At 47.9% G+C, this 27,336-nt stretch overlaps 1 protein-coding gene across 1 annotated transcript in view; it reads right to left on the bottom strand.

The window, feature by feature from the left end:
* Positions 1–17,690, bottom strand: part of LOC140493719 (alpha-parvin) — a 122,110-nt gene extending 104,420 nt beyond the window's left edge. The window contains exon 1 of the mRNA XM_072592494.1: positions 17,338–17,690. Within this exon, the coding sequence (XP_072448595.1) occupies positions 17,338–17,470 (133 nt within the window). The 5' untranslated portion in view covers positions 17,471–17,690. The remainder of the gene's footprint in view (positions 1–17,337) is intronic.
* Positions 17,691–27,336: the final 9,646 nt, after the last annotated feature.

The following is a 27,336-nucleotide window of genomic DNA, read 5'->3' as shown; positions in this document are numbered from 1 at the left end:
AGAGAAATTCAAAGACTAGCAACCTTTGAGAAAATAAATTCCTCACAGTTTCATCTTAAATGGGAGACTCATTTTAAAGTAGTGCTGAGTCCTAGATTCTCCCATAAGGGCAAACATCCTCCTGCCATCTACCCTGGCAAGCTCAATCAGAATCTTATCTTTCAACAAAATCACTGCTCATTCTTCCAAAGTCCAATGAATATAATATACTCTGAATGTAATCAAAAAGAACAGGTGCCCAATGAACACAGTCCACCGATTTCTGAGCAACAAACCCAAACAAGCAGACAAAACACGTCCAGAAACCCAAGCCACTCTGCCCTATATCAAAGACATTTCGAAAGTGACTGCCAGACTACTCAGACCCTTTGGCATCATAGTAGCCCACAAACCCACCAACAGACTAAAACAGCAGCTAATGAACTTGAAAGACTCCATACAGACAACAAGCAAAACTAAAGCCATTTACAAAATACCTTGCAAGAACTGTAACAAACATTACGTTGGACAAACAGGCAGAAAACTAGCCACCAGGCTACATAAACATCAACTAGCCACAGAATGACATGACCCACTCTCACTAGTATCCTTACTTATGGATAAGGAAGGGCATCAATTTGACTGGGACAACACACCCATCCTAGGACAAGCCAAACAGAGACATGCACAAAAATTCCTAGAAGCATGGCATTCCAACCAGAACTCTTAAACACATTGACTTGGATCCCATTTACCACCCCTGAGAAAAAGAACAGAAAGTGACATCACCATAGGAAACAATGTCACCACAGGAAATTACATCATTAACCCAAGGAAACTCAGAAATAAATAGAAAGCAGGCTACACCACCAGTGCTTCATTCAGAGGCTCACTGAAGATGTTACCTAGTATGGTGACAAAACATCTGAAAACAAACCTTCCAGCTCAGCAAGCAAACCTATATCCAGAACCACAACCTGAGCTACAAGTCTTCTCAAAAGTCTCCAGTGAATATTAGCCCAACCTATTCAACTTCTCCAAAGGCAATGCTTCACCTCAGAATTCAGCTTACCAAAACCTCGCTGAACTGCTCCCAATGCAAACATTTCCTTCCTCAAGACAGACCAACAAAACTGTGCACTGTACTGCAATGATTTGGAGACACACAGAACAGCCATGGGGACCAAATTTGCACCCCAATATGCCAACATTTTTATGCACAGGTTCGAACAAGATTTCTTCTCTATGCAGGATCTCCAACCAACATTGTACACCAGGTACAATGATGACATTTTCTTCCTCTGGACCCATGGCGAGGAGTCACTGATAAAACTACACAGTGACATCAACAAGTTTCATATCACCATCAAACTCACCATGGACTACTCTCGACTGTCTGTCTCATTCTTGGACACATGCGTCTCCACCAAGGATGGACACCTCAGCACCACACTCTACCGCAAACCCACAGACAACCTCACAATGCTACACTTCTCCAGCTTCCACCCAAAACATATTAAAACAGCCATTCCCTGTGGACAAGCCCTACGCATACACCGGATCTGCTCAGATGAGGAGGAACATGACGGACACCTGGAAGTACTCAAGGATGCCCTCACAAGAACGGGGTATGATGCTCAACTCATCGACCGCCAGTTCCGATGTGCCACAGCAAGGAACCGTAATGACCTCCTCAGGAGACAGACACATGCTGCAACTGACAGGGTACTCTTCATTGTTCAGTACTTCCCAGGGGCTGAAAAATTACGCCATGTTCTTCGTGACCTGCAACACATTATCAATGAGGATGAGCCCCTCACCAAAGCCTTCCCCACACCTCCACTACTTGCCTTTAAACAACCGCCAAACCTCAAACAGATCATTGTTCGTAGCAAACTGCCCGGCTCTCAGGACAACTCCATACAACCCTGTCACGGTGGACGCTGCAAGACGTGTCAGATTGTGGACATAGATACCACTATTACGCGTAGGAACACCTCCCACCTTGTACATGGCAGGTACTCATGTGACTCAGGTAAAAACAATGACTGCAGATGCTGGAAACCAGATTCTGGATTAGTGGTGCTGGAAGAGCACAGCAGTTCAGGCAGCATCCGAGGAGCAGTAAAATTGACGTTTCAGGCGAGGCTTTTGCCCAAAACGTCGATTTCGCTGCTCCTCGGATGCTGCCTGAACTGCTGTGCTCTTCCAGCATCACTAATCCAGACTCATGTAACTCAGCCAATGTTGTCTATCTTATACATTGCAGGCAAGAATGCCCGGAGGCATGGTACACTGGAGAAACCGAGCAAAGGCTACGGCAACGGATGAATGGGCACCACACAACAATCAACAGACAGGAGGGTTCCCTCCCAGTTGGGGAACACTTCAGTGGTCTGGGACATTCAGCCTCGGACCTTCGGGTTACCATCCTCCAAGGTGGACTTCGGGACAGGCAGCAGAGGAAAGTGGTCGAGCAGAGGCTGATAGCTAAGTTCGGTACCCATAGGGAAGGCCTCAACCAGGACCTTGGGTTCATGTCACTCTACAGGTGATCACCATTGCACTACACACACACACACACACACACACACACACAGATACTCCTACACACAGACACCCACACACACCCTTATAGACACACACACTCCCACGTGCACCCCCTCACAGACTTAAGACACTCTGCACTCACTACACACACACACACTTTCTCACACTCACAATCCCCACCCCAGACAGACACACACACAGACAGACAAAGACCCACATGCACACATATATTTTGTGGGGTGAATTTGTACTTGCAGAGTTACATTGCACTTTGCTCAAAAACTGCATGCATTCATGTAGAACTCTGTTATCTCACTTTTTAGATTAGAATCAATCTCAATATCAGGTCATAGACAGAGAACACAGGGGGCTAATATCTTCAACATATTGTCGAGCTATCACCATTGTTAACAGCTAACCCGAGAATGCAACTTTAAATAAAAGCTTTGTGATTTACACATGAAAGAAGTGAAGCTATCACTGTATTCTAACAGATGAAAGGCATAACAGACAATCAATTTTTCAATGTATAATTTCAGTTACATCACACTGCAAATTTTTGCTATAAATTCTGTGTTACGATTGAGCCCTCCACTATCACCTGATGAAGGAGCGTCACTCCGAAAGCTAGTGCTTCCAATTAAACCTGTTGGACTATAACCTGGTGTTGTGTGATTTTTAACACTGTACTGCAAATATGTGTTGACCAAAGCCCTATGCTTCTGGAGCAAGGCTTTCCCACTTTATACACTATCCCTTTGCAATAATGGTCCACATTCAACTTATCTTCCTAATTACTTCCTGCATTTTCACAATATGTTTTTGCGCTTCACATTACAAGGACATCGAGATCGCTCTGTACTGCAGCCTTCTGCTGTCGCTCTCTATTTAAATAATATTCTGCTCTCTGATCCTTTTGCCAAAGTGAGCTAATATTTTCCCATGATATTCCATCTGCCAAATTTGAACCCACGTAACGGATCTGTCAATAACACATATTTGTAGATTTGCAGATGATGTGAAGGTAGTGGAAAGTAACCTGTGAGGAAAACGGAGAGAGTTTGGAAAGGGATAGAAGCCAGTTAAGTGATTGAATGAGAAGCTGTTAGCTGGAGTAAACGTTGGCAATTATGAGGTTATTCACATTGGTAGAAGACGAGAAAAATCAGTTGATTTGTGAAAGTGTAAAAGATTCTTAAACATTTGCATTTGGAGGGAATTTGGAGTCCTTGTGTACAAATCAAAATGTTATCACACAAGCTGCATAGGACTTCAGTGAGACCATACCAGGGTGCTATGTACAGTTCAATTTCCATAATGAATGAAAGACATACTGGCCTTGGAGGTGGTACAACTTTGATTCCGGACATGAGCAATTTGGAAGAGATTGTTTAAGAATTGGTCAATATCTGGAGTTCAGAATAAGCTGCTTTTATTGAAACGTACAAACTTCTTATGGGACTTGACAGGGTAACTGCTGAGAACTGTAGCTCCTCGAGGAAAGACAATGTGTCTTCGAGTTTTTCTCTAACTTGGTCTTACTGGAATGATGCTCCCTGAGCTGATACCACAGCCCAAGCCAGAGAGGACGGCTGTGTTGGAGTTTAACCTGAACAAGCCTACCACTGGGGGAGAAAAAACATTGGAGAGAGTAGAAGGTGGCTTACCCACCATAACACCTGGAGGGGAGCCTGGACATGACTCTCAGCTAATAACCTCTCATCAACAATAATAAACAATTAAAACAGAGGTAAAACTTGTCCAAACATGTACCAGAATATCATGGAGGTGGCACCGTCACAAAGCGACTGTAGTCCACTTTGCTGCAGAATACTGCCTTTCCCCATGGTCTTGGCATTGTCACAAGAGATTATGAAGCTGCAGCTGAAAGTTCTCATGAATTCTGGGGGTGCCCAATCCCATTCCAATTTAATGGCTCTCAGTGCTGTCCCACAATACCCTGCCTTCACACCTTGAGAGATGATAGAAACTACATTGGCCTCTTCATTTACAAAAGCTTAAGACATCAAGACAATGTTCAAAATCATGCTGGCTATTCTGTGAAGCAGTAGCTAATATAAATGCAGCCCGTACCAACCCACTACCTAGATGGACGGAATAATGAAAGAACTAGTAACTTATCACTGCCCGAGCAGCAGGAACCTGTCCCTAAAATAGTGCTTAATCAAATCCATGCTGGGCAAGAAATATGTAACCACATGCTCCATTAAAGGAAAATAAAGGATTAGTCTAAATATGATTGTGGTCATAAGTGCTGGAATGGGGAACCTATTTCATCCATCGGCCCACTATTAAAGGAAACACCTCATTTACACACTCAGCAAAACAGGCAACTGGAAAGAGCTGGATAGACAAACCTGGCATCCCATACAAAAAGGGAAGTGCAGATCATAAACTCAGATTAAGGATATGAGAAGAAATTTCTTCAATGCTGTGGACCTTTAAAGTTTTTTTTACCTCAGAGCTTTGCACACTCATTGAGTGTCTCCAAGACACAGATCAACAGTTCAAGAGGGATGTGTAGATATTGTAGTAGATCAACCATGAGAATGAAGCAGTCTCAAGGGGCTATAGGGTCTAATCCTGCTCCTATTCCTAAAATCTTCAACCTCAGTACATCCCAAAACCTTTCACAGCAAATGAATTAATTTTGAAGCACGGTCACAGTTCTAAGGTAGGAAACAATTTTCCCCCCAAAACAGCATGTGATAATAATGAGAAGACATGTTAGTTCCTGTGTATGTTTGTTCATAGGATGCGTTTGCTTACTTAATAGTGTCTTCATTTGTTAGGGCTAGTCAGCATGAGTGGTTGACAAGACCTTTAATTCAAACATGAATTCAACCACATGCACATTTTATTAACACTATGTAATTTCCACAGGAACACAGCAAAGAGGATATACCCAGTTTACACTGATGACTAATTCACAATCTGTGATCACCACCCAGCGCTGAATAAACTCTCAGTATTGCTGGATTTTAACTTCCTGACATCACAGAAGACAAACTTTTCCACTAAAATGCACATTTGGAAAAGGGTCATTGAATTACCTACAATTGAAGCAATCTGCTCATTGAACAACTGGAGAAAGCAAAAAAAAGTGCAGTACTGTCAGGAATAGACCACACACTTCCTCGAGACTGCTCTGTCATTCAAAGTATCATTAACTAAAGAAGGTTAAAAATCACACAACACCACGTTATAGTTCAACAGGTTTAGTTGGAAGCACTAGCTTTCGGAGTGCTGCTCCTTCATCAGGTGGTTGTCGAGAATAAGCTTATTCTCCACAACCACCTGATGAAGGAGCAGCGCTCTGAAAGCTAGTGCTTCCAAATAAACCTGTTGGACTATAACCTGGTGTTGTGTGACTTTTAACTTTTGTACAATTTCAAGGGAAGTGGTACTAAGCAAACTGATGGAGTTCTAGGTTAACATTTGGACTTCATCCTAGACTCTTACAAGAGGTTCAGGAAATGTTCCATTGGACTGGAATTTAACAAATATAACCTCTCTATTCAAGGAGGAAGGGAGGTGGAAAGCAGGAAATGATAGGCTGAATAGCATGACGTGTCAAGGAGAATATGCCGTTAAATCAGGAAGAATCTGGTTGGTTTAGTGAAAGAAAAATCATGTTTAACCAACTTATTGAAATGCTTTGAGAGAGTAACATGCACTACAGATAAATGGGAGTCTAATGACATACAATACTTGGACTTCCAGAAGTTATTTGACCAGATACCACAAAGATTATTAAAGAAAACAAAAGCTCATGGTGTTGGGGGTGCCATTTCATTAACACTATGTCAGATTGGCTGGCTAGTAGAAACACAGCATTCATAACTGGATTTGCAAGATATAACGAGGGGAATCATACAACACAGAAGAGGCCCTTTGGCCCATTGTGTCTGTGTCAAAAATAAATCCAGGAAAAAAGTACACTAATCCCACGTACCAGCTCTTGCCACATAGACCTGAATGTCATGACATTTCAAGTGCTCACCCACATACATTTTAAAGTTTGTGTGGTTTACTGTCTCCATTACCCTTCTAGGCAGTGCACTCCAGACTCCTACCACCTTCTGGGTGAAACAGGTTTTCCTCAAATCCCCTATAAACCTTCTGCCATTCACCTTAAAATTATGTCCCTTCATTATTAGCCCTTAAACTAAGGGGAAAACTTGCTTTGTATCCAGCATGTCCATGCCCCTCATAATCCTGTACACCTCAGTCAAGTCCCCTCTCAACCTCCTCTGCTCTCGAGAAAACAACCCAAGCTTATCCATCCTCTCTTCATAGCCAAAGCACTCAGCAGGTGACATCCTGGTGAATTTCATCTACACCCCCTCCACAGCAAGCACATCCTTCCTGTAGATCTAAGCTGTATACACTACCCCAGTTGTGGCCTAAGTTTTGTACTGCTCCAACATAACGCCTTTGCTTCTTACAATCTATGCCACCACTGATAAAGACAAGTGTCCCATATGCCTTCTTAACTGACCTGTTCACATGCCCTGCCACCTTCTGTAATATGTAGACAAGCACCCCAATAGCCCTCTGTTCCCCTGAGCTGGCTCGTGTCCCATCATTCATTAAATGCTCCCTTGTCCTGTTACTTCTTCCAAAGTGCAAACTTTGCAGGGTTAAATTCCATCTGCAACGATCTCCCTTCTGACCAACTAATCCATATCTTTGTGTCATCCTCAAACTTACTTATCAAATTCCCTACAACCTCATCTATCATTTTTATATATCACAAACAATAAGGGAGCCAGCACTGATCCCTGTGTTATGTCAGTGGATACTAGTGTCCACTTACCAAGCTTTCTACCACCATCATGAGTGCTATCATTGAGCCAATTTTGGGTCCAACATGCCATTTTAGTTCTTTGCAATTTCCAGTTACATTTTTCAGCTTCCAAGTACCAGCAGCTTGTAACAACTTAATATTTGATTTTTATTTACAGAGAATTTTCATTTTGAGAAAGGGCACCCTAAACAATACAATTTGTATGGCTTGAAATGCTGCAACTTCATTGAAGAATCGAGAGTCATAGAATCAGAGATGTACAACATGGAAACAGACCCTTTGGTCTAAAGTTATCAGAAGTTCAAAACAGGACTCTTTACACCTTGACAATCAAATTAACAGATCTGATCCCTTGTAACTAATATAGATTACCAAGGTTGAACAATCTTTTTCAAGTGAATCCAAAAATTTGGCATAACATTGTTAATGTGGTGGGCTATTATGTCATGGAGGCTTGGCCTGGGAAATGGTGAATGGTCACTCAATCATAAAGATACTACTGCAGGAAAGTTATAGTCTGTGATATTAGTCCCGTAGGTGTCTGTGCTGGGGCTTCAATATTATACAATTTACATCAATGATTTAGGGAGCAAAGACACATTATCTAAATTCACAGACAACACCAAGCTAGGTAGGAGAGTATATGATGAAGCAGACATGACAAAGTTGCAGACGGCTATAGATAAGCTGAGTGAGTGATAAAAATCTGGTATATGCATCGTGATGCAGCACATTGTGAAGTCACTCAGCTTCAGCAGGAAGAACGAAACAGCAGAGTATTTAAAAAGACATGAAGGGCAGATTTTTTTTTAAAACAGAGTGGCTCACATGTGGAATGAACTTTCTGAGGAAGTGGTGGCTGTAGGCATAATTACAATGTTTAAAAGGCATTTCAATAAGTACACAAATAAAAAATATTTAGAGGGATAAGGAGCAGGCAGGCGGGACTAGTTTAATTTGAGATTATGTTTGGCATGGAGTGATTGGACTGGAGGGTCTGTTTCCATGCTGTATGACTCTGAGGTATTAGGGATTTGGATGAGCCCAGGGAATTCCAAGGTGCCGGATTCGTAATAGGTCAGGATGCAGGTACAACACGTAATCAAGAAAGCTAAAGGATCCATCTGACGAGTCACTGGACCTCTCTCCACAGATGCTGCCAGACCTGCTGCATTTTTCCAGCAACTTCTGTTTTTGTTGTTGTTGTTGAACAAGTTGTTTATCTCAGGAAGAAATGAACATAAAAACTAAGAATGTTAAGCTTCAATCAGACATGGATGAGACCACATCTTGTGCAGTTTAGGTCTCCATATTTAAGGGAGGATGTAACTTGAATGAGTGAGCTTTCTTACAAGTATAGATGGACAGACTGGGCTTGTTTCCATTGGAGTTCAGAAGTAGTGCACAGGCACCTGAAGTTTATAAGATTCTGAAAAACTTGACAAGGTTGATGTGGAAAGGATACTTATTCTTTGGTTAACCCAGAACTTGGGGGACATATTTTAAATAATAAAGGGCAGAAATGAGGAGAATTCTTTTCTTTCTACTTTGAGGGAGGGTGGTGCTGGAATACAGGGCAATTAAATATTTTGAAAACAGAGTTGGATAGATTCTTATCAGGCAGGAAATCAGGGGATAGGGTAGGAAGGTGGAATTCAAAACAAAAGAGATCAACCATGATCAAACTGAATGGTGGAGCAAACTTGAGCAGCTGAACGGCCTACTGCAGCTCCTATGCTGTATGTTTGTGTGGCGAAGATTCTGTGTTAACTTCACTTTTCTGCCTGCCCCCACATCCCTCAATTCCCTGGGCTCCTCCAAATCCCTAATACCTCAGAGTCATACAGCTTGGAAACAGACCCTTCAGTCCAATCACTCCGTGCTCAAACATAATCCCAAACTAAACTAGTCCCACCTGCCTGCTCCTTATCCCTCTAAATGTTTCTTATTTGTGTACTTATTCAAATGTCTTTTAAACATTGTAATTGTGCCCATATCCACCACTTCCTCACAAAGTTCATTCCACATGTGAACCACTCCAAAAAATCTGCCCTTCATGTCTTTTTAAATCTCTCTCCCCTCATCGTAAATATGAGTCTTGAAATCCTCCATCCTAGGAAAAGAAAAGCTACCATTAACCTTATCTAAACCTCTCATTATTTTATACATTTCAATAAGGTCACCTGTCAACCTTCGACCTACAACACTGCAGTGAAAAAAAAGCCCCAATCTATCCTGCCACTCTTTATAACTCAAACCTTCCATATCTGGTAACATCCTGGTAAATCTCTTCTCAACCATCTCCAACTTAATAACATCCTTTCTATAACTGGGCAACCAGAACTGGCCTCACTAACATCCTGTACATGACGTCCCAACTCCCATCCCCAAAGGACTGAGCAATAAAGACAAGCGTGCCAAACACCTTTTTAACCAGTGAGAAAACTTACATCCAGAACCTCAACCTGAGCTACAAATCTTCTCAAAACTCACCTTTTTAACCATTCCATCTATGTGTGACGCACACTTCAAAGAATTATGTACCTGAACACCTAAGCATTGAACATATTCAATGATTATCTGTAACCTTCTGGGATGGAGAAGTCCAAAGATTCACAAACATTTGTGTGAGGAAATTTCTCCTCTTCTCCATCTGAAATGATTGACTCACCGCTTCAAAACCAAGCTCCCATCTTTTAGATTTCCCAGGCAGCCGCCCAGTCTCTACCCCACCAACCCACTTCATAAACTTTAATGTTGTAAAGATATAATCTCTTACTTATCAGTACAGTGGATGTACATAAATAAGCTTTAAAACAAAACTACTTATGTTGGTATTCTGCCTTTAATGTAAGAACATATCTCTACGCATTTTGCAGGAATAAATTAAAACAAAATCTGACATTAGAAGCTACACAAGAGAAATCAGGCCAAATGGCCAAAAGCCTAGTGTAAGGAGGTATATTTTAAGGAATGACTTCAGAAAGAAAATGAGTTAGAGAGGACAAACCGAATACGGAGAGAATTCCAGAGTTTGGGACCAAGACCACGGCCAACAATAACGGATCAGTTATAAATGGGAATCCTCAAGGGAGAGATGGATAATGCTGAGGCTGGAGGAGATTACAGGGATGAAAAGGGTCAAGGCCTTGAAATGATTTGAAGACAAGGAGGAGAATTTTAAAAACCAAGACTTCAACTGTTTGTAAGCAAACCAGGTCAGTCAGCACGTGGTTGATCCACAAATAGGGATCAGTGAGAGTTAAGAGACTAGGAGCAGAGTTAAGAATGATCTGAAGTCTACAGAGGGTGTAACGAAGGAGATGGGCCAGCTGTATCAGAATAAATGAGTTTAGAGGTAACACAGACATGAATGAAGCTTCAGTAACAGAGAAGCCAAGATAAGCCTTAATGATGGTGTGACTATGTGGTCAGAAGCTCATCACTTGTCAATTTTGAAACCAGGGTCATGAGCTTTAATTTCAGACCACTGCAAGGAGGAGGGATGCAGTCATTAGTCCTGGAACAGAGTCTGCAGCAGAGAGGGTAAACAATGCATTACTCTTCTCGATGTTTAATGGGAGGGAATTTATGCTCTCCATGAACAGTCAGATAATTTAGCTATAATGAAGGAGTCTAAAAAAAACGGTGGTGGTGAAGGTAGTGCTGAGTGTTGCCAGCATTCATGTCAAAACTCATGTTGCGTTTTCAGATAATTTTGCTGAAGGGTAGGCAGTATCCAATGAGAAATGGGGGGGGGGGGGGGGGGGGGGGGGGGGAGTGCATTGGGTGCTAGAGGTACAATTGTCAAAGTTGATTCTTTTAAGCAAAACAAAACAATGCAGTCTGGCTCCTCCATTTTACACTGTCAGACTATTCAAAGGAAGAGCATATATTTCTATAGCACTTCCCACCAGTTCAGGATGTTCCAAAGCTCTCCAAAGCCAATGAAGTACTTTCAAAGTGTAGATCTTTTTGCAATGTAGGAAATGGAGTGATAGTGTGTTAACAGCCAGATAATTGTTTTTTAATGATGTTAGTTGAGGAACAAGTATCTATCTTGGACACTGAAGACTCTTGTTTGCTCTTTTTCCAGAGAGTGGAGCCATGTGATCACTTTATCTGCACTCGGGAAGGCAGAGGCAAACAGTATCACAGTTAAATGATTCACCTCCCAATGCTATGGCCCTCAGGCCAGCATGGTGCTCCCTCTGTCCTGGACTGTAGCATCAGTCTAGGTTTTGTGCTCAACTCACTAGAGTGGGAACTTTTAACTCATGACCTTTTGAGTGAAAGGAGGAGACAGCTACCCACTAACCTCATGAATAATGAAACAAATAAGCAAACATTTGTCAACTGAAGTCGACAGCGTTTGACCATTGGTCTCTTAATCATCTGTCCAAACAAGTAATTGGCAAGTCTGGATCTCAATGAGTGAAAGCCCGACAAAACGCAGCAGACAAATAAAATGTTCTCAGCTAGGATTGCCACCTAGCCCCTCCCATTGCAAGTAAAACATGACTTTTAAACAATGCTCAAGCACAAATCTCTGTGGACTCAAGCAATTAATTCTGGAACAGGGATTCATCCCTACAAAAGATAAAATATATTAAGATTAAGAATTGCTGAACCATGCAGCTGAATGTACAATCATTTAGTCTATTCTGCAGTGTACCAAAGAACTACACAACTAGTTCCCTCATCTACTGTGTCCATTGCTCTCGGTATGGTCCCCCCTGCGTTGGAGAGACAGGATGCTAACTTGCAGAACGTTTCAGAGAACATCTCTGGGACACGCACAACACCCCCGTCCTGTGGCTGACCACTTCAACTCCCCTTCCCAGACCACCAAGGACATGCAAGTCCTGGGCCTCCTCCACCACCAAATCCAACTCAACCGATGCCTGGAGGAAGAACATCTCATCTTCCACTTTGGGACTCTCCAACCACATGGCCTCAATGTTAATTGCACCAGTTTCCTCACCTCCCTTCGCCCCACCTCATCCCTCCAACTTAGCACTGCCTTCTTGAACTGTCCCATGTCTCCATCTTTCTTCCCCCCAACGCCACTTCCCCCCCTCCTATTTATCTCTCATCTCCCCACCACCCCTCCATTGCTGAAGGCCTTATACCTGAAACGTCGACTCTCCTGCTCGGGGAACGGAGGGGGGAACGAGGGGGGGGGGGGGACGAGGGGGGGGGGGGACGAGGGGGGGGGGGACGAGGGGGGGGGAACGAGAGGGGGGACAAGGTGGGAACGGGAGGGGGGGAACAGGGGGGGGGAACGGAGGGGGGGGGGAACGGGGGGGGGGAGGACCGGGCGGAGGGAATGGAGGAGGGGGGGGAAACGGGAGGGGGGGGGGGAAACGGGAGGGGGGGGAGGAACGGGGGGGGAAAACGAGGGGGGGGGAACGAGGGGGGGGGGAAACGGAGGGGGAAACGGGGGTGGGGAAACGGGGGTGGGGAAACGGGGGGGGGGGGAAACGGGGGGGGGGGGGAGAAACGGGGGGGGGGGGGGAAACGGGGGGGGGGGAAACGGGGGGGGGGGGAAACGGGGGGGGGAGGGAAACGGGGGGGGGGGGGAGACGGGGGGGGGGGAAACGGGGGGGGGGGGGGGGGGAAACGGGGGGGGGGGAAACGGGGGGGGGGGGGAACGGGGGGGGGAAACGGGGGGGGGAAACGGGGGGGGGAAACGGGGGGGGGAACGGGGGGGGGGAAACGGGGGGGGGAAACGGGGGGGGGGAAACGGGGGGGGGGGAACGGGGGGGGGAACGAGGGGGGGGAACGAGGGGGGGGGGACGAGGGGGGGGGACGAGGGGGGGGGGACGAGGGGGGGGGACGAGGGGGGGGGGACGAGGGGGGGGGGACGGGGGGGGGGACGAGGGGGGGGGGACGAGGGGGGGGGGACGAGGGGGGGGGACGAGGGGGGGGGACGAGGGGGGGGACGGGGGGGGGGGACTGGGGGGGGGACTGGGGGGGGGACTGGGGGGGGGGACAAGGTGGGAACGGGAGGGGGGGGAACAGGGGGGGGGAACAGGGGGGGGGAACAGGGGGGGGGAACAGGGGGGGGGGAACAGGGGGGGGGAGGACCGGGCGGGGGGAATGGAGGGGGGGGGGAAAACGGGAGGGGGGGGAGGAACGGGGGGGGGAACGAAGGGGGGGGGACGAGGGGAAAAGGTGGGAACGGGAGGGGGGGGAACAGGGGGACAAGGTGAGAACGGGAGGGGGGGGAACAGGGAGGGGGGGGAACAGGGAGGGGGAACGGGGGGGGGAGGACCGGGCGGGGGGAATGGAGGGGGGGGGGGAAACGGGAGGGGGGGGAGGAACGAGGGGACAAGGTGGGAACGGGAGGGGGGGGAACAGGGGGACAAGGTGAGAACGGGAGGGGGGGGAACAGGGAGGGGGAACGGGGGGGGGAGGACCGGGCGGGGGGAATGGAGGGGGCGGGGGGAGAAACGGGAGGGGGGGGAGGAACGGGGGGGGGAACGAGGGGGGGACGACGAGGGGACAAGGTGGGAACGGGAGGGGGGGGAACAGGGGGACAAGGTGAGAACGGGAGGGGGGGGAACAGGGAGGGGGAACGGGGGGGGGAGGACCGGGCGGGGGGAATGGAGGGGGCGGGGGGAGAAACGGGAGGGGGGGGAGGAACGGGGGGGGGGGACGACGGGGGGGGGAGGGACGAGGGGGGGGGAACGAGGGGGGGGGGGGACAAGGTGGGAACGGGAGGGGGGGGAAACGGGGGGGGGGGGGGGGAGGACCGGGCGGGGGGAGAAACGGGAGGGGGGGGGAAACGAGGGGGGGGGAAACGAGGGGGGGGGAACGAGGGGGGGGGGACGGGGGGGGACGAGGGGGGGGGGGAATGAGGGGGGGGGGGGGGAACGGGGGGGGGGGGGAAACGGGGGGGGGCGGAAACGGGGGGGCGGAAACGGGGGGGGTAACGGGGGGGGGGAACGAGGGGGGGGGAACGAGGGGGGGGGAACGAGGGGGGGGGAACGAGGGGGGGGGGAACGAGGGGGGGGGGAACGAGGGGGGGGGGAACGAGGGGGGGGGGAACGAGGGGGGGGAACGAGGGGGGGGGGAACGAGGGGGGGGGGAACGAGGGGGGGGGAACGAGGGGGGGGGAACGAGGGGGGGGGAACGAGGGGGGGGGGAACGAGGGGGGGGGGAACGAGGGGGGGGGGGAACGGGGGGGGGGGAACGAGGGGGGGGGGAACGAGGGGGGGGGAACGAGGGGGGGGGAACGAGGGGGGGGGAACGAGGGGGGGGAACGAGGGGGGGGGAACGAGGGGGGGGGAACGAGGGGGGGGGGAACGAGGGGGGGGGGAACGGGGGGGGGGGAACGAGGGGGGGGGAACGAGGGGGGGGGACGAGGGGGGGGGAAACGAGGGGGGGGACGGGGGGGGCGGGGGGGGGGACAAGGTGGGAACGGGAGGGGGGGAACAGGGGGGGGGAACGGGGGGGGGGAACGGGGGGGGGGAACGGGGGGGGGCAACGTGGGGGGGGGGGAAACGGGGGGGGGGAAAACGGGGGGGGGAAACAGGGGGATGGTGAAGGAGAGGGACTGGGAATGGACGGGAGGGGGAAGGGACTGGGAATGGAGTCAGGGTATGGGAAGGGAGGTTATTTGAAATTGGAAAACTCAGTGTTGAGTATTCCGGGGGTCTGTTGGTTGCCCAAGCAAAAGACGAGGTGTTGTTCCTCCAATTTGTGGTTTGTTTCATTATGGCAAAGGAGGAGGCCAAGGATGGTCATATCAGAAAGGGGGCGGGGAGAGGAATTAAGATGGGCGGTGACTGGGAGGTTCAGTTGGTCCCTGCAGAGATGCTTGGCGAGCTGGTCCCTAAGTTTACGTTTGGTCTCCACAATTTAGAGATCACACCATGAGCACCAGATGCAGTAAGCTAGGTTGGAAGAGAATCAGGTGAACCTGGGGCCCTGGCTGGAGATGAGTGGGGTGGTATACCGGCAGCGTTTGCATGGTTTTCCGGTTGCATGGGAAGGCACCTGGGGGTTGGGGGGAAGGGGGGGGGGGGTCAGTGTGAAGAGTAGCGCAGAAGGAGGACTGGCAAACGTAATGGTCCTTGCAGGAAGACAGAGGTGGGGAGGAGAAGATGCCCTTAGTGGTGGAGTCTAATTGGTGTTGGACTTTTAGACTATGGCTAATTATGGATGGAGCCCAGAATGGGCCCAACCAGGGTTTCAGAAACGTTTTACATACCATCTGCAGTAGTTGAACAATAACTGAATTGTGAGAAACAAGTTCTTGACACAGCCCAACTACATGTTTATTCACATGTCAAGTGCCAAGGCTTAGCCACTTGAAATTAATAGATCAGTCAGGTAAACAGCGGGCTCAGTAGACCACGTTTTCTGCACTTTGGACTGTACGGATTCAGCAGAGAATCAAGTGTACCCACTGACGCGAAGAGAACTCGTGTAAAGGTATAACGCCGACAGGAAGATCGGCTAGTAGAGTTGGAGAATTACAGTAAGTACACGGCACAGAAACCAGTCATTTGGCACAAGGGTCCACTGCTTATTCAACACACAAGTCTCCTCCACCTAAGCAAGTCAGCCATGGTCTAATTAGAGTCATGGACTCAGACAGCACTGAAACAGGCCATTCAACCCAACTGGCCATGCTAATGAGGTTTCCTGAACTAAATTTGTCCCATTTACCCATGTTTTGTCCATATCCTTCTAAATCTTTCCCATCCACGTACCTATCCAAACATCTTTTAAATGTTGTAAATGTGCCCACCTCCACCACTTCCTCATTCGATACATGCACCACCCTCTAGGCAAAAACATTGCCCCTTAGGTCCCTTTTAAGTCTTGTCCCACTCACTGAAATCTATACCCTCTAGTTTTGTTCTCCCTATCCTTAAATAAGGTGAATAGCTGACGCCTTTCCCTGTGTCCCTCACAATTATATAAATCTCTGTAAGGTCAGCCCTCAGCCATTAAAGGGTTTATGCCCGAAATGTCGCCTCTCCTGCTCCTCAGATGCTGCCCGACCTGCTGTGCTTTTCCAGCACTACACTTTTTTTAAAAAACTCTGATCTCCAGCATCTGCAGTCCTCTCTTTCACCTCAGCCATTGATGCTCCAGGGAAAATAGCCACAACCTACCCAAGCCTCTCCTTATAACCCAAATCTTCTGTATCAGTGACATTCTTGTAAAAAAAAATGTTTGCACCCTTTCCAGTTTAATAAAATCCCTCCTACAGCAGGGGTAACAGAATGGTACTCAGTGCTCCAAACGTGACCTGAACAATACTTTGTACATATGAGGTCAACAGTCTTAAAAGGGGCTGAATGGCCTTCTGTACCCTTCACTCTTAAATTTCCCTCAACAAATGCAGATAATTAAGATTTAAAATGAAGAAATACAAATCATTCATTCATTTACGATGAGCGACATATTGTCAGTGGAAAGTCTATTGCTCTCGGGTTGGATTTTCGTTTCACCTATTCGATGAGTTACAAGAATCCGGTGCTTTTAAATCTTCCTGCCCCCTTGTCAACCGCAGATAAGCAGCTCCCGCCTGATTTGCAGGCTTAACCTTGTTTTTGATCAGTAACAGAGCGAGAGATAACGCGGGGCGGGGATAGAATGTCTTTCGAGTTCAACCGCAGAACTTCTATTAGCAGCTGAATGAGTCTGAACCGGAAAACATTCCACAAGATGCCCGACTACACCCAGCCCAGAACTCAACTGTGAACTCCACACAACAGAAATCCACGTTGAGGCTTCAAACGTTAACGTGTTTAAAATGAAGGGAGTGAATTATTAACATTGCACCCGCTAAAGCTGTTAATGTTAGCCACAAAGCCATACAAAGTTAAACACTTTCAAGTTAAAGCTGCAAGTTTTCGAAACTTGTTGCAAACTTCTCTATCAGCCAAACAGGCACCATTTTCAGGACGTGCGTTAACAATTTACATGAAAGACAAAGTTTTTTTTAGAAAAATTACCTTCTTTGGCCTTTTTCCTTCTGGCTAAAGTTCCTCCAAGTTTACCCAGGAAGGAATCCTCTTTCCTCGAGCCGGGGGATTTCGGGATGGGGGATTTTGGAGTGGATGGGGATTTCTGGGGTGAACTGGCCATTTTCTGTCAGTTGCTGGCTCCGGATCAGCGGGGACAAATGTTTGTGCAAACTGATGTATACACGGTACACCTTGACTTGTGTGTGTGTGTGTGAGAGAGAGCGAGAGACCGGGGGGGGAGGAGGAAAAAACCATGGACGGAAGCAGAATTCCCAGCGACTCCTGAATTCCAGGGCTATGAGGCAGTGAGAATCTAAACACAGCGCCACAAGGCAAGACTGCGCCTGTCTCTCTCTCTCTCCTACCACTCCCACTGAATCTCTGCTCCAAGAGTAACTCACACCCTAACAGTCCACCTTCCTCCTAGACTGATCCGAAATAACAAAATCAAAAACAAATAGTCACATCTTCTCCATTTTTGTGATAACAACTTGGTTCACTCCTCTAAAGCAGACTATCGCACAGATTTAATCTCAAAACTCTGCATCAACAGAGGAGTACCTTGTATTTTTTTAAAATGTGGTAGGCATCAGGTTTGAAAACCAAAGTGAGGGCGGGGAGCGTGTTGTGTTCGACAAGCCGGTAGCTAGGAAGTTGCAGTATCGTCGTTGAGTTGAACCTAGGGCCAATGTTTACCTCTCATCAGCTAACATCAAAGCATTTCATCTCGGTCTTGTTGCTGCTGTTTATGGAAGCCTTGCTCTGCCCAAATTGGCCAGAGACAAAAAAAAACCTGCAGATGCTGGATTCCAAGGTGGACAGCCAGGTGGCTGGAAGAACACAGTGGTTAGCGCTGCTGCCTCACAGCTCCAGTGACCCGGGTTCAGTTCCCACCTCAGGCGACTGACTGTGTGGAGTTTGCACATTCTCCCCATGTCTGCGTGGGTTTGCTCCAGATGCACTGGTTTCCTCCCACAGTCTAAATATGTGCAGGCCAGGTGAATTGGCCATGCTAAATTGCCCGTAGTGTTAGGTGAAGGGGAAAAATGTACAGGAATGGGTTTGGGTGGGTTTTGCTTCGGCGGGTCGGACTTGTTGGGCCGAAGGGCCTGTTTCCACACTGTAAGTAATCTAATCTAAACACAGCAAGCCAGGCAGCATCAGGATGGGGCGAAGTCAATGTTTTGGCTATAACCCTTCTTCAGGTCTGGGGAGGGGGTGTGGATCATCTGGTTTTAGGTTGTTAGCAGAGGCCTCACTACTGGGGGAGTACTCCCATGGTATTCAGCTAAAGAGCGACAGTTGGATAATTTACATTCACTTGAGAGGACAGGTGGGTAGTCTGTCCAACAGTGCAGTAATTCCTCAGCACAGCACTGCAAGCGTTAGCTTGGATTACATGCTCAGGTCTCTGGTGAAGAAGGTCACTTGACCACTGCACAGTATAGGCAAATAGACTGATCTGTTTGACATTATTTCCAGTTATCATCTTTGTTCAGCAGGTGGTCTACTTTAATTCATGGCCTCCGATGGGAATGAGGATTAGAACAGGATGATTAATCATGAGCATCATAACAGAATAAATCATAGTTCATTGATCACAGGCAGTTAGTAAATATACAGAGAGTAACCCCAAAATCAGAACAAACAGAGAAGCCTCATCGTTATTTTACTATTCACCTTTGGGCTTACTCTTAATTGGATTTGGAGATGCTCAGCAGACCTTGGGATACCAGAAGCTGCAGGCTGCCATCGCAAGGGGACTTGCAGTGACAGTTCAGTGCCTGAGCTTATTTGCTGATGAATGTTTGCCTCAGGTCATGTCGTGGCTTAGTAGTGCTGGAAGAGCACAGCAGTTCAGGCAGCTTCCGAGGAGCAGTAAAATCAACGTTTCGGGCAAAAGCCCTTCATCAGGAATACAGGCAGAGAGCCTGAAGGGTGGAGAGATAAATGAGAGGAGGGTGGGGGTGGGGAGAAAGTAGCATAGAGTACAATAGGTGAGTGGGGGAGGGGATGAAGGTGATAGGTCAGGGAGGAGGGTGGAGTGGATAGGTGGAAAGGAAGATAGGCAGGTAAGACAAGTCATGGGGACAGTGCTGAGCTGGAAGTTTGGAACTAGGGCGAGGTGGGGGAAGGGGAAATGAGGAAACTGTTGAAGTCCACATTGATGCCCTGGGGTTGAAGTGTTCCGAGGCGGAAGATGAGGCGTTTTTCCTCCAGGTGTCGGGTGGTGAGGGAACGGCGGTGAAGGAGGCCCAGGACCTTCACGTCCTTGGCAGAGTGGGGGGGGGAGTTGAAATGTTGGGCCACGGGGCGGTGTGGTTGATTGGTGACGGTGTCCCAGAGATGTTCCCTAACGCGCTCTGCGAGGATGTGTCCAGTCTCCCCAATGTAGAGGAGACCGTCTCGGGAGCAATGGATACAATAAATGATATTGGTGGATGTCTGGATTAGTGGTGCTGGAAGAGCACAACAGTTCAGGCAGCATCCGAGGAGTATCGTGGTGCAGTGCAGTCAGTCACCTTGGATGGTTCATCACTGACAAGGTGTCATTTAGTGGAGGCAGAAGTTTAACACTGCGGGAGAAACCTGACTGAGGAAACATTTTCAGGTATTTATCTTCAGGGATGAGGATGAAGAAAGGAAAAGGAAATAACTCCACAGAGACCAGTGTCCTGTCACCAGTCACCCTTTATATACATGTGCATTGTACTTGACACTGGTCTGGCTTCCTCAGAGCCAGCTATCAGAGTGAACAGAACCTTGACACGCCTGTTTATTCTTTTTTTGACAGTTTGTTTATTTTTTCTTTCTTTTTTTTTCCTTTACCCCACACTACCACCTAACAGCAACTGTGCTTATTTTTCTCCAGTCCCCATGTCGTCTGTGTGCAGGTGTAGGACACAGTGAAGAACAACAAGTGTGTAAATCTTTATTTATATTCCACCACCAGGAAGAAAGGAATCGCCCGAGTGGCCAGTGACAAGCCGTGCCCTTCACATCAAAGGGCAATGCTGCGTGATCAAACAGTGAAGGGGAGGGTAGGGATTAAATCAAATTAGAATTGCACAGGGAAATAGTGCACTCACTCCCTGCGACGGCCACCTCTCCTCGAGACATGCCTTTTTAAAATATTTTACACACTGACCCAGCTCCCTCAGAGCCAGCTGTCAGACCGAACAAAACCTCTGACACTTCTGTTCTTTTTTCTTTTTTTTGACACTCCTCTATTTATTTTTCTTTCCTTTTTTCCTCTTTACCCCCACACTACCGCCTAACTGCAGTAGTGCTTATGTTTTCCCCGGCACCCATGTTGTGTGTGTGCAGATGTGAGACACAGTGAGAGACACAAGGTGCACGAATCGTTATTCAGTTTCCACCAACAGGAAGAAAGGAAACACCCGCGTGGCCAGTGTTAAGCAGTGCCCTTCACATCAAAGGGCAATGCTGTGTGATCAAAGTGTGAAGGGGAGGGCAGAGGTTAAATCAAAATAGAGTTGGATGGGGAAACAGTGGTTAGCACTGCAGCCTCACAGCGCCAGAGACCTGGGTTCAATTCCTGCCTCAGGCGACTGACTGTATGGAGTTTGCACACTCTCCCCGTGTCTGCGTGGGCTTCCTCCAGGTGCTCCGGTTTCCTCCCACAGTCCAAACAAAATGTGCAGGTTAGGTGAATTGGCCATGCTAAATTTCCCGTAGTGTTAGGTGAAGGGGTAAATGTAGGGGAATGGGTCTTGGTGGGTTGTGTTTCAGCAGGTCATTGTGGACTCGTTGGGCCGAAGGGCCTGTTTCCACATTGTAAGAAATCTGTAAGAAATAATACACTCCACTCCCTGCGACGCCCACCTCTCCCTGAGACACACCTGTTTTTCTTTTTTTTGAAAGGAAGCATTCCTGTTTTTATTTATTTATTTATTTCTACGGAACCCCTGACACTCCTTTTTTTTTCTTTTTTTACCCCCACACTACCGCATTTTTAACCCCAGCACCCATGTGTGTGTGCAGGTGTGAGACACAGTGAAAGACACAAGGTGCACGAATCTTTATTCAGTTTCCACCACTAGGAAGAAAGGAAACATCCGAGTGACCAGTGACAAGCAGTGCCCTTCACATCAAAGGACAATGCTGTGTGATCAAACAGTGAGGGGAAGGGCGGGGACTAAATCAAAATAGAATTGGATGGGGAAATAATACACTCAGAGTGAATTGACAGCCTCAGAGTGAAGGGATGACCCTTTAGAACTGTGATAAGGAGGAATTTCTTCAGCCAGAGAATCTCTGGAACTCATTGACACATTAGGCTATGTAGGCCAAGTCTTTAAGTGTATTTAAGACAGAGATAGATATGTTCTTTATTGATAAGGGGATCAAGGGTCACAGGGAGAAGGCAGGAGAATGAGGTCGAGGAACATATCAGCCATGATCGAATGGCAGAGCTAAACTCAATGAGCTGAATGACCTAATTCTGCTCCTATAGTTTATTATCCCCCATGATTCAGAAGAACGCACAGCAATGCAAGATGAAGGTCGATGATCGTCTCCATTTCCCACGGTAAATACCATCTTCTCTCTGCTCCATCACATTCACTCCACCTCTGCTGCAGCACCCACCTCCCACCAAGGTTCATGCTTACCACTTTGACTGTAGCGTGCACCATTCCTCCTCACTCCCTCTCCTCCACCCTAACATCCCTGGTCTACTGACCCCGCATGTCCCACATTACCAACTCACGCACTCTGGATACCTCGCCACAAACCCCCCCAGCACCAACACTAACAGCTTTGCCACCCAATGCCATCTCACTCAACCCCTCCCCCTCTCTCATTGCAGGAATAAAGAGTCCTAAAGGGTCCTAAAGAGCCAGGTGGGTTGCAGGATAGTTCAGTTTTGCAGAACAGGACCAGGCCAGGTCCCGCAGAGATGGAGAGACATTCATGTCAGGAATTATTGCTCATTGTAGTGCAACTCTCATATTAACCCCACCGTCAATGTCCTTTTTACCTGCCACAACTTATAACCCTTGATCGTGACACTCTCAGATTTGTGTCTTGCAGGTACCAGTGGCAAGTCCATGTTAACTGTGGTCTAGAGGGTCTTCCTGCATGGCATTACTTCCAGCATCTCTGAGGAAGACAGCACAGATGCCTCAGAGAAATCACCGGCAACACTGCCTCCTTCACCCTCTACTAGTTCAGAGCCGCACCCCTCACTGGGCACGAAATCTAGAATGAAGTCAGGAGCATCCACTTGTGAACGCATCACTGCCACATGTCCACAGTTGTTTGAGGAAGAAAGGCCCCAAGTCACTGGCATTCAGAGGACTATATAGACCAGACAGCAAGTTAGCCCCAGGCCAGAGAGAGCCCTGTGGTGTTAAACTTCATCAAAAGGCACAAGCAACAGTGGAGCAGCAGGCAAGTTTATCGGAGGTAATGGATAACACAGTACAACAATAGCAGGAATGCAGTAACACCATGCGGACCAGGCTACCTCAGGCATGGGATCATCTGACAGCCTCCATGGACAGGTCAGTGGCTGCTATGGTAAGTCAAGGCCAGCACAGTCTCAGAGTCTGCTGGATATCTAACTGATCTGCACTACTTCAACCTAGCCATTAGTGCCTTGACTTCAGTCCAGGTGCCCTCCCTCACAAGGACAGTGTCAGTAGGCACCCAGCAGAGAAGGCATATTATAAAGGCTCCCCAGAGCTCTCCTCTCAGAGGTGGTTAAACCTTCCACCTCGACCATGTCTGCTAACTTCACTCTTATAAAGTCAGAAACAGACTCTTCAGTCCATTTTGTCTGCCCCGACCAGACATCCCAATCTGAACAAATCCCATTTGCCAGCATTTGGCCCATATCCCTCTAAACCCTTCTGATTCATATACCCATCCAGATGCCTTTTAAATACTATAATTGCACCCACCTCCGTCACTTCCTCTGGCAGCTCATTCCATATGCACACCACCCTCTGCATTAAAAAATTCCCTTCAGGTCCTTTTTAAATCTTTTTCCTCATACCTTAAACCTATGCCCTCTTGTTTTGGATTCACCTACTGTGGGGAAATTACCTTGGCTATTTGCCTTATCCATGGTTTTATAACCATGATTTTATAAACCTATTTTAAGATCATCCTTCAGTCTCCAACGTTCCAGGGAAAACAGCCTTCGCCTATTTAGCCTCTCCCTACAGCCCAAACCCTCTAGTCCTGGCAACAACCTTGTAAATCTTTTCTGCACCCTCTCAACTTTAACAAAATCCTTCCTATAAAAGGGTGACCAGAATTGTACTCAGTATTCCAACAGTAACCTCACCAATGTCCTGGACAGCCACAACAAGACATCCCAACTCGTTTACTCAATGTTATGACTAATGAAGGCAAGCATGTTGAATGCCTTCTTCCCTACCCTGGCTACCTGGATTACACCTCTTCCCACCCTATCTCTTGCAAAAATGCCATCCCATATTCCCAATTCCTCCGCCTCCGCCGTATCTGCTCCCAGGAGGACCAGTTCCACCATAGAACACACCAGATGGCCTCCTTCTTTAGAGACCGCAATTTCCCTTCCCACGTGGTTAAAGATGCCCTCTAATGCATCTCGTCCACATCCCGCACCTCCGCCCTCAGACCCCACCCCTCCAACCGTAACAAGGACAGAACGCTCCTGGTGCTCACCTTCCACCCTACAAACCTTCGCATAAACCAAATCATCCGCCGACATTGCCGCCACCTCCAAAAAGACCCCACCACCAGGGATATATTTCCCTCCCCACCCCTTTCCGCCTTCCGCAAAGACCGTTCCCTCCATGACTACCTGGTCAGGTCCACACCCCCCTACGACCCACCCTCCCATTCTGGCACTTTTCCCTGCCACCGCAGGAACTGTAAAACCTGTGCCCACACCTCCTCCCTCATCTCTGTCCAAGGCCCTAAAGGAGCCTTCCACATCCATCAAAGTTTTACCTGCACATCCATTAATATCATTTATTGTATCCGTTGCTCCCGAAGTGGTCTCCTCTACATTGGGGAGACTGGGCGCCTCCTAGCAGAGCGCTTTAGGGACCATCTCTGGGAAACCCGCACCAATCAACCACACCGCCCCGTGGCCCAACATTTCAACTCCCCCTCCCACTCTGCCGAGGACATAGAGGTCCTGGGCCTCCTTCACCGCCGCTCCCTCACCACCAGACACCTGGAGGAAGAACGCCTTATCTTCCGCCTCGGAACACTTCAACCCCAGGGCATCAATGTGGACTTCAACAGCTTCCTCATTTCCCCTTCCCCCACCTCATCCTAGTTTCAAACTTCCAGTTCAGCACTGTCCCCATGACTTGTCCGGACTTGTCCGACCTGCCTAGCTCCTTTTCCACCTATCCACTCCACCCTCCCCTCCCTGACCTATTACCTTCATCCCCTCCCCCACTCACCCATTGTACTCTATGCTACTCTCTCCCCACCCCCACCCTCCTCTAGCTTATCTCTCCACACTTCAGGCTTTATTCCTGATGAAGGGCTTTTGCCCGAAACGTCGATTTCGCTGCTCGTTAGATGCTGCCTGAACTGCTGTGCTCTTCCAGCACCACTAATCCAGTATTTGGTTTCCAGCATCTGCAGTTATTGTTCTTACCTCCTTCCTTACCCCTGTCTCCTTGTGACTCCACTTCCAAAGAACTTTGCTCCTGCATCCAGAGGTCTCTTTGTTTGGCAGCACTCCCCTGGCCGTAACCATTAACTGTATAAGTCCTGCCCTAATTTGCCTTACTAAAATGCAACACTTCACATTTATCTAAATTAAATTCCATCTGCTACTCCTCAGCCCATTGATCCACCTGATCAAGGTCCTGTCTCTGAGATAACCTTCTTCACTGTCTGATGCACCAACTACCTTGTGGGAATCCAAGCCAAGGAGGATAACACAAAACTATTTCCTAATGCCCAGGAACGGTTTAAACACCTCTGGAGGAGGTGAGACTTGAACCCTGGCCTCCTGGGCTCGGAGGTAGAAACTTCGCCAGTGCACCACAGGAGCTGATGAGGTAACAGTAGCCCCTGGAGTTGGACTCTACACAGCTGGTTAATGCCTGAAGATCACAAGGAACACTGAGCTTGCAAGTGTGTTTCAGCTTCACTGTGTGGTGTGTGCTTGTCCTGGTCTCCCCTCACAAATGGCAGGATTTACCTGACCCACTCTGTATGTGCTCGCTACCATTTTCATCTCCATGTAATTAACAGGAAGATGGAAGAAAATTGCAGCCGTTCCTTAGACTTTGAGTTCCAGACTTGGCCTCGCCAACACACAAATTTCAATATCGAGTGCCCTGTACCACTTGCAGCCAATCCCATTGGTGTTCACACTCCCTTGAGTCCCACCCAATCCATCCATCCTATGGTGCATGTGCCATCTTTTCCCCATCACCTGGGTGTATGAGGTGAACATGCAGGGTCTTGGAGTTCACTGATTTCCACCCCAACCCCCACTGAAGTCAGGGTGCTGCCCAGCAATGATGATGCCCCCTCCCACATGTCTCCTTGCCTACCCATGCTGTATTGTCTCCTTCTTTTATACGTTAATGTGGTGCCCCTTTGTTGTAACTCCCTCTGCATCCCAGCAAATGGCAGGAAAATGCAATGAAGTGTATGTTGAGCTCCAAGCGATCGATTGTGTTAGGGGACTCTCTAGTCCGAGGTACAGACAGATGTTTCTGTGGCCAGCAGTGAAAAATCAGAACGGTGTGTTGCCTTCCTGGTGCCAGGATCAAGGATGTCTCAGAGAGGGTGCAGAATGTTCACTAGAGGGAGAGAGGCCAGCAGCAGGTCATTGTACACATTGGAACCAATGACATAGGAAGGGAAAGGATGAGATTCTGAAGGGAGAATATAGAGAGTTCGGCAGGAATTTAAAAAGGAGGTCCTCAAGAGTAGTAATATCTGAATTACTCCCAGTGCTATGAACTAGTGAGGGTGGGAATAGGAGGACAGAGCAGATGAATGCATGGCTGAGGAGAAGGAATCACATTTTCGGATCATTGGAATCTCTTCTGGGGTAGAAGCGAGCTGTACAAGAAGGACTGATTGTTTACACCTGAATTGGAAGGGGACTAATATATTGGCAGAGAAATTTGCTCAGGAAGATTTAATGTAGTAATGTGGGAGGGTGGGACCCAGGGAGATAGTGAGGTAAGAGATCAACCTGACACTGGTGCAGTTGAGAAAAGAAGCGAGTCAAACAGTCAGGGCAGGCAGGGACAAGGTAGGACTGATAAATTAAACTGCATTTATTTCAATGCAAGAGGCCTAACAGGGAAGGCAGATGAACTCAGGGCATGGTTAGGAACATGGGACTGGGATATCATAGCAATTACAGAAACATGGCTCAGGGATGGGCAGGACTGACAGCTTAATGTTCCAGGATACAAATGCTACAGGAAGAACAGAAAGGGAGGTGGGGAGTAGCGTTTTTGATAGCATTATAGTTGATATTGCTGGAATTACATCCAGGGAAGTTGCTTGGGTGGAACTGAGAAATAAGAAAGGGATGATCATCATATTGGGATTGTATTATAGACCCCCGAATAGTCAGAGGGAAATTGAGAAACAAATTTGTAAGGAAACCTCACTTATCTGTAAGAATAATAGGATAGCTATGGTAGGGGATTTAACTTTCCAGACATAGACTGGGACATCCATCGTGTTAAAGGTTTAGATGGAGAGGAATTTGTTAAGTGCGTACAAGAAAACTTTCTGATTCAGTATGTGGATGTACCTACTAGAGAAGGTGCAAAACTTGACCTACGCTTGGGAAATAAGGCAGGGCAGGTGACTGAGGTGTCAGTGGGGGAGCACTTTGGGGCCAGCGACCATAATTCTATTCGTTTTAAAATAGTGATGGAAAAGGATAGATCAGATCTAAAAGTTGAAGTTCTAAATTGGAGGAAAGCTAATTTTGATGTTATTAGGCAAGAACTTTCAAAAGTTGATTGGAGG

This window comes from Chiloscyllium punctatum, chromosome 22 (assembly GCF_047496795.1).
Source record: "Chiloscyllium punctatum isolate Juve2018m chromosome 22, sChiPun1.3, whole genome shotgun sequence".
Classification (NCBI taxonomy): domain Eukaryota; kingdom Metazoa; phylum Chordata; class Chondrichthyes; order Orectolobiformes; family Hemiscylliidae; genus Chiloscyllium; species Chiloscyllium punctatum.
The sequence above is the reverse complement of the archived record's forward strand: the minus strand, read 5'-3'. Positions and strand labels throughout refer to the sequence as shown.